Below are 16,316 nucleotides of genomic sequence, written 5' to 3' on the forward strand. Positions count from 1 at the left end.
AGGATTCTTCGAGTCTCAGTCAGACCATTAAGTCTGATCTTTTTATGAGAATTTGGGGTCCGCATCCCACTGTTCTCCTGCTCCCTCTGTTCTCTGTTGTGTTCTGTCAGGGCAGTCATCAGTTGTGGCTGGGAACCATCTAGTTCTTCTGGTCTCAGGATGATGTCTCTAGTTCATGTGGCCCTTTGTGTCTCGGGCTCATAGTTATCATGCGACCTTGGTGTTCTTCATTCTCCTCTAATCCAGATGCGTTGAGACCAACTGATGCATCTTAGATGGCCGCTTGTTAGCATTTAAGACCCCAGATGCCACATTTCAAAGTGGGATGCAGAATGTTTTCATAATAGAATTATTTTGTCAATTGACTTAGAAGTCCCCTTAAGCCATAGTCCCCAAACCCCCGCCCTTACTCCGCTGACCTTTGAAGCATTCAGTTTATCCTGGAAACTTCTTTGCTTTTGGTCCAGTCCAGTTGAGCTGACCTTCCATGTATTAAGTATTGTCCTTCCCTTTACCTAAAGTAGTTCTTATCTACTAACTAATCCGTAAATAACTCTCTCCCACCCTCCCTCCCCCCTCTCATAACCACAAAACAATGTGTTCTTCTCAGTTTATACCATTTCTCAAGAACTTATAATAGTGGTCTTATACAGTATTTGTCCTGTTGCATCTAATTTCACTCAGCATAATGCCTTCCAGGTTTCTCCATGTTATGAAATCAGAAACTTTTTTAACAGCAATAAATCTCTTTGTGGGTGTATTTACAGCAAAAAAAAAAAAAAACCATATGGAGCCCAGTCTAGTGGAGAAGGTAAGTGATCAAGGTGGATAACAACATACCAACGGAAAGCTAACTCTGAAGTAGTATTTTAATTGCGGTTAAGGATCTCTAAATTTTCCAAAATGTTCAGAAAATATTCCTCCCTACAGGAATCATTTGAAAAATAACCATTTAAATGCAAGTCCTGGCTTTTTCATCAAGACTTCATTCTCTGTGGTCAGATTTTCCTTTATCACCCAGCCAGGTCAGGGCCCGCATCATTGAATTCTCTTAGCCTGTGTGCAAATTTAACAAGAACCCCACCACACCACCGCCCTAAATCTCAACAGCTGGACTCACTGACTGGCATGTTCAGTTGTGATCCGTTGGACAGAGCAGCCCTGTTAGAGGAAGTACTTACAACTGCCTCACAAGCAGCCCGGAGGCGCCATTCCCGCGTCCGTCAGCTGTCTGCCTGGAAGACTGGTCCAGTGCTACAAGGGAACGTCAAATGTCACACCGCGCCGCCACGGCCACGGCGAAGCCTGCTAGCAGCTCAGGACACAGATAGGAACTGTATTTTAATAACCTCAGACTGTTGTCTAAAGAAAGGGACAAGGACACGTGTTGACAGAAAATCAGTGCAGCCATTTTACTATGAAAATTTTATCTTTTTAATAATTTATTTAAATAAGATATTTGAAGCAGTTTAAAAAAACAAGATTTGTATTTTATTTCCTTGTAAAAATCTTTACACATGCAGACAAACCCGTGTTAGGAAAGTATTCACCATCATTTAAACAAATAACCACTTAAATACAACAGTGTCTGCAATTTTATCTGTATAAAAATAAGATACGTTTTTACACAATTTACGCTCCAGTTCTGATAGCAATAAACAATACACAACTGTAAGTACAACTGAACCTGACCATGGTTTCCAATTAGATACTGCTAGGGCATTGTAATGTGCAAAAAATTTAACATAGTTCTTTTCAAAAGAAAATGTCCTCAGTGTTTCTAGAGACCTAGAAGGTTTTAATAAATCAAATCCTAATCAGTTTGCTTTTAACATTTTGATTACGAGTCCATACACCACACTGCAGATAGGCAAAAACCAAGAACCGACGGTGGCTCGAGGCCGGGTCAGCGCCTGTGCCGGCCATGTCCTGAGCGACTGCCGCCATGGTGCTTGCCTTTGTGGGACCTCTCAAAGGAGCGAGACCGGTCCCGCCTGTCCCTGTGATGTCCCCTTTCATGCCTGTGCTTCTTGGCAGCATCTGAGTGATCCCGAGACTTGCTCTGAGATCGAGAACGAGATTTTTTCCTTTTGTGACCATGTCTATTCGAACTTTTCAAATCATCTCTGGTATGCTTGGCCTTCAGATGAGGAGAACCATGATTATGATGTCTTCGCGGGCTTTCGCTGTGACTGCGGGATCTGCTTCTTGATCTTGAGCTGTACGTCCCCGACCGACTCCGCCTATTGTTGTAACTTAGATAAAAACGTCAGGTTCAGTTTCTGTGGCGACAGGTCATTTCAGTGGCTGCTCAGAACAGGTTGGAAAAACAACTACAGACCCTATCAGTGACAGACCAGAACTGAAGGTGTTTTCTAAATCTCCCCACCCCTCACTACCCCACTCAAAGCTGTAATGTTTTACATGGCTCTCAAGCAAGAGTACTCTAAGTCTATATAGCAAAACCCGTATCGATCCTGCAGGACAGAGAACCACCCACGGGGTTTCCAAGGAGCAGCTGGTGGATTCAAACTGCCAACCTTTTGGTTTGCAGCCAAGCTCTTAACCACTATACCAACAGGGCTCTGTAAGTCTATACATAAGAGGACAGTAATTAGCAATTTTTACAAACTGTCCTAGAAATATGCTTTTTACTGTTACTGAAGAAGAGCCACATGGAGCTAGCAACCCAAATATGAAGCCAACTAGGGAACATTCTTTGGCCACGACTGGCTTCACTATTAGTTATTAATAAGAGCCTAATGATACAGTCAAGGAGCCCTGGTGGCACAGTGGTTAAATGCCCTGCTGCTAACTGAAAGGTTGGCGATTCAGACCCACCAGCCGCTCCAGGAATAAATATGTAGCGGTCTGCGTCTATGAACAGCACAGCCTTGGAAGCCACCTATGGGGCAATTCTACTGCCTTACAGGGTGGCCATGAATCGCAACCGACGTGATGGCAATGGGTGGGGTTTGAATAGGCCATATTCTTATGTTATAAACAGGATCCTACACAGCACTCTGGGTAACCCCTACACTTTTCCAGGAAGCATGGGGGAAAACAGAACGACCAGAATGCCGTTAAAATACACTGCTCTCAAAAAAAGCAAACCACAAACCGCACAAACTCAGAGCACATTCCCAAACCCCTTTCACTTAACGTGACTGTGTTAACAGCCCATACCAGCCTAATGACGAAAACAGTGTACTTAATGTTTTGTTTTGTTTTTTAAAAAAGTAATAGCCTTTGAAGATTCCAAACAAGACTGCTCTTCCTAAAAAAATATACTCACTGTCTCCTTGGAGTGTGCGATCTGGAGCGTGATCGTGTTCGTGACCTTGATCGACTCGCACTTCTGCTGTTTCTACTTCTCTTGCTGTCTTTTCTTACACTTCACAAAAAAAAAAAACACAAAATTTTAATTACATACCTCAGGTTAGAAACTGAACACATAAACAAAGACTCCTCAGGTCAGTTTTGTAAACTCACCCATTGTATGGGCTTTTGGAAGCCTGCTGTCTATCCTCAGGTTCTTTTCTGACCGTCTTCACGTTAACAGAGACTGGTGACTTCTCCTCAGCTTTTACTTCTCTTGGTGATGCTTAAAAAAAAAAAAATTGTTTTAACAACACCAAAAATTCCAAAGCCACCACCTCCCCATTAATTCCAACTCCTGGCGATTCCACGTGGTAAGGAGATGAACTGCTCCACACATTTTTCTTGGCTGTAATCTTTAGCCAGAAAACCCTGGTGGTGTAATAGTTAAACGCTACGGCTGCTAACCAATGGGTCGGCAGTTTGAATCCACCAGGCGCTCCTTGTCAACTCTATGGGGCAGTTCTACCCTGTCCTATAGGGTCGCCATGAGGTGGAATTGACTCCACGGCACTGGGTTTGTTTTTTTGTTTTCGTAATCTTTAAGGGAACAGACCCACCCAGAGGGCTGAACCTGGCTTCTAACGTAACTCATGCTCTTTCAGGTATCATTCTTCAGTGGACTGTCAGGAGTGAAGCAGTGGCAGCTTCTTAACATCACTGTTTCTATGAAACTAATAAATGCTAAAGCTTTCAAACCACACACCCTCACAACGCCCTGCAAGTCATTTCAATTCTGACAACAATCTTACATGGTTTAGAGGCTGGCGAAAATCCACCAAGAGTTGAGAGGGCTGGCGTTCCATCAGGATTCAATCCCTTTGCTTTTAATTTGGCTTCTTGTAAGGCTACTTTTCTTTTTTCGACTTCTTTTTCTAGCATTTCATAGTTTGGCTGTTGAAGAAAAATGAAGTTACTATTTGCCCTTCATGGCGGTTTATAGATTCTCAGCATTAGGGTATTAGCACCCACACGAGTGAACAGAAGTCACCTTTTTTCGTGTATAAAGCCTAAGCGTTTCTATGCAGATTTCCTGGATCTCCTCTTCTGTAGTCCCAAAAAGAAGAAACCAATGGGGACGAGTTGGCAGTGGAATCTAAACCATAAAAAAGAGTCCCTTAGGTGACACCGTCACTGATGTTTGTCAGAACTGGTAACGCCCGCGGTTGATCCCACAGGACACCCACCTGGAGAGCCCTAGCTGCAAGGTAGATGCAAGCGCATGCTATAGTCTCTGGTTGAAATCGAACAAAAACATTGGTCCGAAGACTGTCATTCATGTAATTCCTGAAAAATATTTCAACTATAAGCTTTATTTGTAAACAAACCACTTCTTTTGAGGCTTACTTATATTGGAGACTCAATTCTACTTTATTCTTTTTTCTTCTCATATTTCTACTCACATCATCATAGTCTAGCATAACAATTCTTAACTCAAAAATCATTAAGAGATAAGAATTTAACACTAGAACTATTCTTAAACTTTCTTATATATGACCAAAGTCCTTTTAAATCCATATTACTATTCCACACAGAACTTACTTCTATCGAAAAAGCAATGCTTTGATAGTTCTGACAGAAGTAGCTTCAGAAATGATCAACTACTCCAACAATACTTCAAGCCATTAATTACAGACCATCTCTCCTTTATCCATAATGAAAAGCAGTGTCACCAAGTTCTTTCAAAAGCTCAAAATATTATGACAGGGGTAAAAAGGCATTTTTCAGTAAGCACCCACCAATTTACACTTACATTAAGAAAACTAAGCTCACTCAGAAAATCTAGATGAAGAGCAATATATACATAAAAGCCTTGTTTACACAGCTTTTTTGCAACTAAGTATAAATAAAAGTGATAAACTGCTTCAGTCACTAAACTGCTGGACTTTTAGAAAGCCCAGCAACACTCCTGAACTACTGAAAATATTTTACAAGTTATTTCAAAGTTAAAATGCCAAAATTAAACGGTCTGTTTCTGAAAAATCCTTATTTATGAAAGCTGCTAAAATCTGTTACAGAGAACATGTACTTAAAATGTCATGCATTTTATCAAAGAATATAAGACTTTTCTAATAGTTCTAATATTTATGAAGTCCGAAAGAAACACGGTAGTTATAAAAAGAACATATGCTTGAAGAATCAAGAGCATAAAATTATATCAAGTCCTGCACGCCATCGACGGTCTTATGCAATAGTAGTTGTGGCTTGACCACAAATTTATTTACCTTTAAATAAGCCCACGTGCCAGATCACATTACCTGAATCTCAAAAAGCCGAGTTCTAAAGTCTTTAAGTAATAATAACATCTCTTTTAAAACTCAAGAACTTCTTACTTCTAATATTATTGCCTGAAATCACCTAGCAGCTATAAATTCATCCACTATGTCCATTTTAAGCTACAAGTTGTAGTTCCTTTTGGTAGAATTCACATTATACAAACCAAAAATAAAAATTTAAACTCCTAAAAAAAAAAAAATCATTTAATTCATAATGGCTGGACACAATCTATCAAAAATGAACTATTCATTTTGATAGTTACAGGAATACATTAAATACACAGGCATGTTGAAGAGTTACTTCTGGAAGCAAATATACAAATCCTTTCGACACCCCGACAGAACTAGAAGACGCTGCCAGATGGATATGGACCACTTCAGTGAATCTCGGATGAGAGCTTGCACTGGATTGGCTGGAGGAGAGCAGGGCAGCCAATCAGGCCATCCTGAGGTCATGGGCTGAAGTGCAGAGGGCAGAGTTCTATGACTTACCATCAGGGACTACCCTTTAATTAAAGAGTAGAAAAAAGAACAAAGTTAAATTGAGTTCTCCATTAAAAGTAATTAGTCAAGCCAAGAAAACAGGAAGCAGAAATAAGCATTATTTACCTTTTGGTTAAAAAACAAAAAACAAAAAGCCCCAAAACAAACGTATCTCATTTTGGAAAGGAAAACGAAACTTACTTTATTTCTGCTTCTGTTTTCCTGGCTAGGAAAGAAATGTAAAAAAGCAACTTACCAGGCAGTTTGAACCAGGGTTTGATTACGTTCACATTCTAAGACTTGTAAATACATAACAATGATCTGAAGAACAAGGGAAAAAAAATCAATTTAGCATATCGGTGTTTCCTTCGCGGTATAGAGTTCAGCAAATAAAGTAACTGAAAACGTTACGTGCGAGTTTTAATTCTTTTATAAACTGCGTAGACAACACAGGCCAACCTAAAATGTACCAGAGATTCAACATAGATTACGCTGCTTGCTAGATTTCATACCAATTATGTTTATTAGTACGTTCTAAAATTGTACAGGATAAAACGAGTGTTGATCAAGTTAATTAGAAGACACGTGGTTAACTGTCCATGAACACTTCAGTACGTGACCAACACTGCGCTGGGCCTTTCACATGTATTATTTCATTTAACTTCCCAAAGGGCGTTCTGTAAGTACAAATATCCTAGAAGCCAGGCATTTTAAAGCTACACAACAGATGACGGAAACTGTGTAACACCTGCAGTGGGGGTGTTACAGTAATAACACTCAAGTTTTTGCACTGAACCATCACGCTGAAGTGTGATAGAAAAGAACTACATGTAAAAAGCCTTACCACAGTTTATGTCAGGTCTTCCTGAACCTGTATTACCATCATTCCCGTTCTACAGTTTTAAAGATGTGGACACTGAGAGACAGACACCAAGGCATAGCCAAGTTTCTATCGCAGACTGTCCTGACCCCAGGCCATCCGTTTTCGGAACCACTGAGCTGTATGGCTACAGCGATCCCATGAAAGCCAAGAGATGCTAGAGAAACCTGTCAACTTTTCCTAACAGTACTGGGGGGCGGTAGAGCAGCCTCCACACTTCGAGCCCACACTTTGAGCATTTACTGATTATTCACTAGGTGCCAGGTGCTCCTGCGGATGTATTATTTATTCCTCTGAAGCAGAAATTTCACCGCCCCCATTTTATAGGTGGGGAAACTGGTGCTTAATCACAGAGACAAAAAGAACTTAAGAGTGAAGGCAAGACTTGAACCTATGTCTTTACTCCCACTTCATTAATAAATCTCAATATTCAAAAGAATGTTTTTTAAAATCAAGGTTAATTCTCTCAATGTAAGTATAAATTCATACAATTACAATTTTCTAAAAAAAACCTTAATACTTACAAATGTAAATTGTGTACTCTACAACTCACCTTATGGGGATGCTTGACATGAACACAAAATCCCAACTCCTTTAGCACCCTCCTCTCTGCCTTGATAACTTGATTTTTGGTGTTTATGTAGTTCTGATCAAGGATCAGAGGGCTTGGAGTCCTATAGTTTGTAAGAAATAAAATCAAAACTGTTTTGCACATCCAAAAAATTTTATTTGTGGCATCTCCATTTTCCCTTCCAACCAACTATTGGCAACAGAAACCAGCTTTTTAAACTCCTGCAAACAAGTTAAAGCGTTAATCTTGTGCTGTCCAAGTTACGCTAATTACAGATACGTTCACGCACATACTTAGATTAAGTTCCTAAAGGAACTAACTCAACACTGTGATGGGGGGAAAACACAACACTCTTAACACTCTTGGGTATTCCACATAGATTTCTTCATACCGACTGGATTTGGGGTATATGTGTGCATGTGTGTGTATACACATACTGACTGACTTAAGGCGACAACTTGATTCATTTATTACTGGCACAAATCCCATTAAGTCTCCATAACCGTTAACAAGGCCTTTTCCCACTGACAAAAGTAATGTGCTCTTAAAAAACGTTTACAATACTACAAAAAAATCTCATACAATTATAATGGTTTTACTCGTTATATAAAAGATCAACTCTCGGCTAATTTATGGCCCAAATAAAAGTTACAAATAAACCCAGTGAAAAATGAGTCACTACTTCAGACTCCCCTAGGTAGGCAATTTGCTTCAACACATTTTTCTAAGAATCCATCTCTACTCTAAAAAAACCCTGAAAACTAAAGATTTAGCTCAATTACCAAAGAAATAAGAAAAGCAAATATTGAAGAGTCAAAGCTCAAAGTGACCTATGAAGAAAGCCAGGCTCCAGTGTGGTCAGCTGTGGTCAGAGCCAGGCCACATTGCAGTCATGAGGCAATACCCTCTCGTCCGCACTGCAGGACGAGGGAAGCCCACAAAACCACAGGGACACACTCAAGGTCTCTGTAACAGACTGAATGTTTGATGGTTCCCAAAACCCGTTTCTATGATACAGAAGGCTACACGTATGTGATTTAATGCTTTGGAAACAGCACACTGAGTAAAGAATGCCTTTCCTCTAGGGTAGTTTTGTTTTTGATGGAGAAAAACCTACCACTATCCATAATTTAGGAAAAGACTATTTTAAGTCTTACAATTAACACTCGTTTCCTTCTGAGATGTTTCTCTCTAGGCACAAACTATTAAGAAAACAAACTTTCATTTTTAAAAAGTCTATGTAGTTCGATTTGCCCATATCCTTTTCAGAATCAAACACCAAAAAGTCCATTCTTATGGAGACACTGACTATATGGTAGTAAATGAGTAGAATACTTTAAATATCTTCCTCTATACTCAAGCTAACATTCTATTTTTAAAAGACATCACAAAAGTTTACATCTCATTTCAACACGCCAACCAAATCCAGAAATAAGCTCGTATTTTAAAAACATCCACTTGAAAGTTAAAAAGCAATCTGAAATGAGCTATGTTAACTAATCCTATGGAGCAACAAAAATAAAATCAGCTATCTTATTCTTAAATTTAAAATTATAATAAAAAGTTGGAATGTTTACTAGATTCTTTCAAAGTATTCTGACTTGTATCAAATTTCATTAAATGAAACTAAAGTTGAGGGTGACAAGATGAAAAACAGACACTATTTAAATTAACAAAGCTGAAAACCGGCCTTTCTCAGTTCCATTCATACTATAGCCACTAAATACACTATGAAAGATGAGGAATGAGGCCACCAATTCAGATGGACTACTTTCTAACACAAAAACATAACAATGAATCCATTTTATCAGGACAGAAAGCTACAAGTTAGGTGCTCTTTGGGGGAAAAAAACCTCAAATTAAGAAAAAAATCAAATTTAACACTCCAATGGGAGCAAATTATATATATGAATTCATTCAAAAGATCTTAAAGTTCAAAATTTTTCAGGTTTTATCATCATATTAAGAATTTTGAAAAAAAAATTCAAATCCATCTCAGACTCTCTAACTACTGACCGGATACTTACAGCCCTCCTTCAATGGTTTTAGGAGACAGAAGACCTCCTGTGGCACAGCTGTGCCACTTAACTCTTACTCCCTGCACCCATGGGGTACCAAAAATGTTAGCATTCCTACAAAAATACAATTTTATAAAAGCACAGCTGTCTGTAACTTTTTCCTTTTACATGGATATAAATCATCTACACCTGCTACTGGAGCCCTGGTGGTGAAATGGTTAACTGCTCAGGCTGCTAACCCGAAGTCAGCAGTTCCAATCCACCAAAGCACTCCTTGGGAACCCTACGGGGCAGCTCTACTGTCCTCCAGGGTCACTGTGAGTTGGAGTGGAGGGGACTGCACACACCATCGCCACCACACCTCTTCCCAAGCTGTTCATTAAGAGCTGCTTTCAAATACAGCTAAGGCTCATGTGTTCTTGCAGTCACCCAACCTACTACTTGTTTGAATCATGGCTGCGATCAAGTCAGACTTCATTACTAAGTACTCCTGCTTAAACTGCTACTTCTTTTCCATCTTCTTTACCATTCTCCTCACTTTCCTTTACCGTTTTGGCAAACCCCAATAACATCAGAACAGGTTAAGCAAACCAAACTCATTATTTACTCTACAAACTAATTATTTACTCTAACTAATATACTCAACTTCTTGTTCAGGCTTGCTACTACCTGAAGAAAAGCTAACTTCATGAGTTTCACTTTGTTCAATGGCTTTTCTCCAAAATCAAGCAAGGCTAAATGAACATGTAATTTACAACTACCTTAGGGTAACAATGTTGTATTAGAAATTTTAAAAAAGTGTCCCCGTAAATCAGCTTTATGAAAGCAGTTCTTTCTTTATTGAAATTAATGTAGCATCCACAGTACTCTCTGGGGCAACAAGAACACTAAATGGAATTGAAACTTGCTAGGATTTCTTCCTGCCCAATCAGGTAAGCTTCCCTACAAACCAGTAAAAGTAGCTCAAGGCTGCACTTAGAAATCTCTTCTGCAGAAAGAAACCATCCATCTGTTCAGAGAAACGCAGAAATAACTTTCACTATCAACACACACACCCCCCTAACCCATCTCCCTTGCTTTAAGTTCTAATGTTAGATTTTTTAGGTAAACCTGTATGATAAAAACTTTCAAATTTCAGTTTTAACAAGAAACCTTGGTAATTTGGTAGTTTATCATCTTGTTTCTTAGAATAGCTACTTTTCCTTTAGCAAGATTAACTGAAATACAACTTAACAAAGAAAGGGGGGAAAAACAGGATTAGGGGGCCCAAATATGATTAGTATCACTCATGTGGTACAACCCCGTTGCTGTCAAGTCGATTCGGACTCATCGTGACCCTGTAGGACAGAACAGAACTGCCCCATAGGGTTTCCAAGGAGCGGCTGGTGAAGTCGAACTGCTGACCTTTTGATTAGCAGTGGAGCTCTAACCACTGTACCACCAGGGTTCCTATGTGGAACGAAACAACACCTGTTGCTGCTGAGTCGATTCCAACTCACAGCAACCCTGTAAGACAAAACAGAGCTGCCCCATGGAGTTTCCAAGGAGCACCTGGTGGATTCGAACTGCTGATCTTTTGGTTAGCAGCCACAAGCACCAAGAAATTCAGAAACAAGTTCTCCAAGGAACTCTACTATGAGGCTTCAAACTGATTCGCTCCATTGCAAACCCCTGCCAGTAACCTGCATTCCTAACAAGTTCCCAAGTGATGATGCTACTGGCTAGGGACCAATTTGGAGAACCACTAGCAGAGCATAAATTCTCAGAATTGATTATACCTAAGAGTCATCTACGGACCACCTTGTTTAAAATGTAGATTCTGATTCTGTATAACGTTAGAAATGCAAATTCTCAACAGAGGTTTGAACCGGTTCAAAGCCGTGCGGTACACTACTGGTAGGTGAGTCAATTCCAACTCAGGGTGACCAAGAGGCCAACTGCTACTCGATAAAATTTTTTTAATCTGTGACATCCATTTCCAAGGAAGTAGCAATGTTGTTTCTTCAGAAGTATTTGTTTAAACTAAAGGTCAACTATTCAAAAGAAAAGAAAAAAAAAAACCTACTGCTGTGGAATTAATTCGAACTAACTACAGGGCCACAAAAATAAGCTGCAGAAGAGGCTGGACTAAATGACAAGATCACTTAAGACCCTCCAACCCTTATCTGTAACTCAAAATTCCTTCTCACATTGAGAGTATCACGTCAAAAATACCAATAATTGGATAAACCAGTCTTTGAAGATTTCATAGCATTATCTCAAATCTCAGGGTGTAAGTGCTCCTCAAAACTACAGGAAAACTAATTTACTTGGAGTAAGTTACTATCAAAGGCAAATTACAATTTGAAAGTACTGCTATGAAAAAGCACTCTTCCTCTTTAAGTTCAGCCATGCACATTCTGAGGCAAACTACAAAAAGCTGAGGGGAGGGGGAAGCCAAATAACCCAGGATGGGGCCTGGGCATTGGCACAGTTTTCAAAGCTCCCCCAGTCATTCTACTCTGCAGCCAGGACTGAAAACCACTGACCTAATGCTACATAAATGACGTTTCTTCATAAATAAATTGTATTACAATTTAAAGTTGTGTATAAACTAGATTAAAAAAAAAAAACTGCATCTTTAAGACAGACCAATACAGTTTACCTAACTTAAATATAACATACACAGTACTTTCTAATGACATTAACCTAGTCAAAAATACTAAGGTACAGTTCTAATAACTTGGACAGCAAAGACAAAAGCTTATAACAAGAAACAGGAGTTTTTCTAAATGGTTCACCAGTGGCCAACCTGTTAGTCCCCGATTCCAGTGACCTATTCTCAGAGCACTGGCTTCTCCTTGGGGATTTTCGATACTTCACTCACTGTTGCCATGACGACAGCTTCATCTCTATGTACCACTCCACATCACCCAGGCTTTGGTAAATGTAGCTGGTCGCTGTATAGTCGGTTGCAAGGGAAAAAAGAGTTGAAGTTAATAACGTATACAAGTTATATGTCTGAGTTAACTTGTAAAATGCATAGAAACGCTTCTATATCCTGTTTTTGTTTTTCATTTTTTAAAAGCTTCCATGCAATTAACAACTCCTTTTAAATTTCATGCTAAAATCACACTTCTAAGATTGAGGCAAAACAAATTTCTCTGTAAAAATGCCAAAAAAAGCACTGTGACATCAGACGCAGCAGTCAGATGTGATACTTTAAATTCCATGGTTTTTACAGTTATGAAGACCTAATGTGACATCAAGGAAGAAAATTCTAAGTTTCACAGAGAAAGTTCCAAAGACAATAATCATATAACTACATACTGGTTGGCTCAACAGGTTCAAAGAATACCACCAGAAACTATTTCTTTCAAAAAAAAGCTTTGAACTAAAGATACAGAACCTTTTCTATTAGACAGTGTCATTCTGTTTCATACATCCTCAACAATCAGCTAGATCGCTAAGTACAAACATAAGCTCAGGTCATACTAAATACCAAATTGAAATCTTCCCAATTTCCAGGGATTCCTCAACAAGAAGCTAAAAGATATTTAAAAACGAAATTAAAAAGTTATTCTGTCTCTGGGTAAGAACAGGGTGAATGGGAAAAGACAGGGTAGGGGAAAAATGTAAGAAAACCAAAAAAAAAAAAAAAAAAACACACCATTTGAAATATCTGCAGAGCGACATTTCAGACTTTTTGACTGAACTAAATCATCATAAGGACATTGTAACATTTGGCTGCCTCTGAGTAATTCCATTACTGACAACTTCAAAGATTCGGCCAAGAGTAGTACCATCAGTGTGGAATACTGATTCGGCACTAAGCTACACCCAACCCCCAACACAACTTATTATCATCTTACAACTAATTTCCTTCCAAACTCAGCACAAGTTTGTCTATCACCATGACTCCCTAAAGGGAACACAACTAATCTGTAATCTACACCAAGTAGATCCTTCTCCAGTGTGTACCAGAAATCTCTTGCAGATGCAAAAAGACCTGCAACTGACACTTTGTAAGTGGTTTTCTCTCACATCAACACATAGGTCCAGTGTTACCATGTAGTTACAACACACCTACGAGAAAACACCGTTTCCATTTGTTTTCTTACAAGATGGACTAAGTGGGCCCCTAATAATGCAATCCAATCAAACTTCAGAGTTATTTTTCTAACCGACTCCCCGAGTCTTTATCTGACCAGTATAAAATACCTGTTTAATCCCTTTGACTTCAAACTTCAAATTTTACCATCCTGCAGTCCTTTCAGATCCGGTATTATTCGATATATCGTAGTTCAATGTTGAGAAGTGTTCTAACAAAAACCAACCTCAATTGACAAAGAATTAACCGGGACTTGGAACAGAAAATCAATCTACGCAGAACTTTGCCAAAAGATTAACTTGAACTACGTTGTTTAAACTACCAACCTTTAGTCTTCCAGAGAGAAAGTGGGGGAAAAAGAGAATACACTCCCACTGGAGCCCAATGCATCCTCATTCTCTTTCTTGTTCAATCTTAAATCACAGCCTGGCTTCACAGCGCTCCTAGCAACCTCCACAACTGCCTCTACGAGCTCTAGGTAACTGGTCAGTCACAGTTTCCCCAAGTTTCCTTAAACACCCGTATGCTCCCAGGTGGATCAGAACACCTAAGTTAAAGTGAGTTTTTCTGTGCATCACATTCGCTTGAACAGGAAAGATGTCTTGACCTGATAATCGGTACACAGTACAGAAGTAGCAGAAGAGAACATAATCGATATTGCCAATCTTACCTTTTTCCTCTTAACTGGCGTAGGTGGTGAAATACATTAATCACATCTCTTATTCTTCTAGGTGCTTCTTCGATTTTTGATGCAAGATTAATACACGCCATGGCAACAATCTGGAAAAAAAAAAACAAACCGGATCAGTAACAATTGTTAAAATGACAGGACTATCAAGTAAAGTTGGGAAAGAGAAAAGCGTCTCGCCAAAAGTGTAACAAACTTATTCTGATGAAACTTTAGAACACAACTGGGGCAGCCTTCGGCGCGATAAAAGCCCGAGAGAAGCTTCTCGGTCACCAGCCCTACGCTGTCGTTTTGTTGCTCAACTCCTAACTTTGGATCCACAGCCAACCTCGATCCCCCGGGAGTCTGCGGCACTTGGTTGAACACCCTAACCCTTGATAAGGAGGGCACCCGGGCTCAGACTGCACCGCTCCCTTTCTAGGACACATTCCGGAGGTCCCCACTTCCCGGCCGGGGCAGCGGGGCACCGAGGCCCGGGGGAGCCCCGTCCTCGCCGGGGAGAGCAGGCTGCCGACACCACCCCCCCTTCCGGATGAAGAAATCCCCGTCTCGTCGCCCCCGCGCCGCTCACCTCGAAACTGTGTTTGACGAACGACTTGGAGTAGAAAAACCGATGGAACAACACCTGCCCCGTTGCCATCGCCACCTGCAGACGAGACACGAGAAGGGAGGCGCGGGGTCAGGCGGGCCGGCTCCGGGCTGGCCGCCATCTTGTGCGCCCGCCTCCGCCTGCGAGCCGCCCTCCCGGCCCTCCGCCTCCGACACCGGCCCCCCGACCCCGGTCCGCCCGGCCCTCCGCCTCCGACACCGGCCCCGGTCCCGGCCCGCCCGGCCCTCCACCTCCGACACCGGCCCTCCGCCTCCGACACCGGCCCCGGTCCCGGCCCGCCCGGCCCTCCACCTCCGACACCGGCCCTCCGCCTCCGACACCGGCCCGGGTCCCGGCCCGCCCGGCCCTCCGCCTCCGACACCGGCCCCGGTCCCGGCCCGCCCGACCCTCCGCCTCCGACACCGGCCCCGGTCCCGGCCCGCCCAGCCCTCCGCCTCCGACACCGGCCCCGGTCCCGGCCCTCCGCCTCCGACACCGGCCCTCCGACCCCGGTCCGCCCGGCCCTCCGCCTCCGACACCGGCCCCGGTCCCGGCCCGCCCGGCCCTCCACCTCCGACACCGGCCCTCCGCCTCCGACACCGGCCCTCCGACCCCGGTCCGCCCGGCCCTCCACCTCCGACACCGGCCCCGGTCCGCCCGACCCTCCACCTCCGACACCGGCCCTCCGACCCCGATCCCGGTCTTCCCGGCCCTCCGCCTCCGACACCGGCCCCGGTCCGCCCGGCCCTCCGACACCGGGCCTCCGACACCGGCCCCAGTCCCGGCCCGCCCGGCCCTCCGCCTCCGACACCGGTCCTCCGACCCCGGTCCGCCCAGCCCTCCGCCTCCGACACCGGCCCTCCGACCCCGGTCCGCCCGGCCCTCCGCCTCCGACCCTGGCCCTCCACCTCCGATACCGGCCCCGGTCCGCCCGGCCCTCCGACACCGGGCCTCCGACACCGGCCCTCCGCCTCCCACCCCGGCGGGACCAGCGCCGGCCGAGCCCCGCGGCGCACGCACCTGCGGCAGCCGGAGGAGGATGCCGGCGGCCTGGATGAGCTCGCAGCCCAGGATGCGCAGGTCCGTCTCGCTGGGCAGGTCGAGCCCGTCCTGCATGGACGGCGTAGGCGAGAGCCGCTCCTCCGGGATCAGCGAGTGGTCGATGGTCAGCGACACCTCCGAGTACAGGCGGTCGCCGATCAGGATGCCCCTGGTCGCCGTCGCCGTCGTGGCCGCCGCCCCGCAGCCGGAGCCGCCCGCGCTCGGGGCGACCGACGAGGCGGCGGCGGCCGCGGTCGGGTGAGGCCCGGACGCCATAATCTCCGCGAGCTGCACGCACGCCC

At 43.1% G+C, this 16,316-nt stretch overlaps 1 protein-coding gene across 4 annotated transcripts; it reads right to left on the minus strand.

Annotated features, from left to right (window-relative positions):
* Positions 1–617: 617 nt before the first annotated feature.
* On the minus strand, positions 618–16,305 carry CCNL1 (cyclin L1). 4 transcript variants are annotated; one of them, XM_064275640.1, is made up of 11 exons: positions 15,994–16,305; positions 14,956–15,030; positions 14,367–14,476; positions 7,571–7,691; positions 6,394–6,458; positions 4,566–4,665; positions 4,370–4,474; positions 4,131–4,272; positions 3,493–3,604; positions 3,296–3,394; positions 618–2,255 (listed from the first exon to the last, which is right to left on the minus strand). In XM_064275640.1, exons 1-11 carry the CDS (start codon positions 16,288–16,290, stop codon positions 1,907–1,909), a joined length of 1,575 nt encoding a protein of 524 aa, XP_064131710.1. In that variant the 5' UTR covers positions 16,291–16,305; the 3' UTR covers positions 618–1,906. The 4 variants fall into 4 exon arrangements, 3 of the variants coding, with proteins under 3 accessions (XP_064131710.1, XP_064131712.1, XP_064131713.1); XM_064275642.1 differs by lacking the exons at positions 618–2,255; positions 3,296–3,394; positions 3,493–3,604; positions 4,131–4,272; positions 4,370–4,474 and having other exon boundaries at positions 4,664–6,160; XR_010319168.1 differs by lacking the exons at positions 618–2,255; positions 3,296–3,394; positions 3,493–3,604; ... (2 more) ...; positions 4,566–4,665; positions 6,394–6,458 and adding an exon at positions 12,398–12,545 and having other exon boundaries at positions 7,578–7,691.
* Positions 16,306–16,316: the final 11 nt, after the last annotated feature.

Source organism: Loxodonta africana, chromosome 23, assembly GCF_030014295.1.
Source record: "Loxodonta africana isolate mLoxAfr1 chromosome 23, mLoxAfr1.hap2, whole genome shotgun sequence".
Classification (NCBI taxonomy): Eukaryota; Metazoa; Chordata; class Mammalia; order Proboscidea; family Elephantidae; genus Loxodonta; species Loxodonta africana.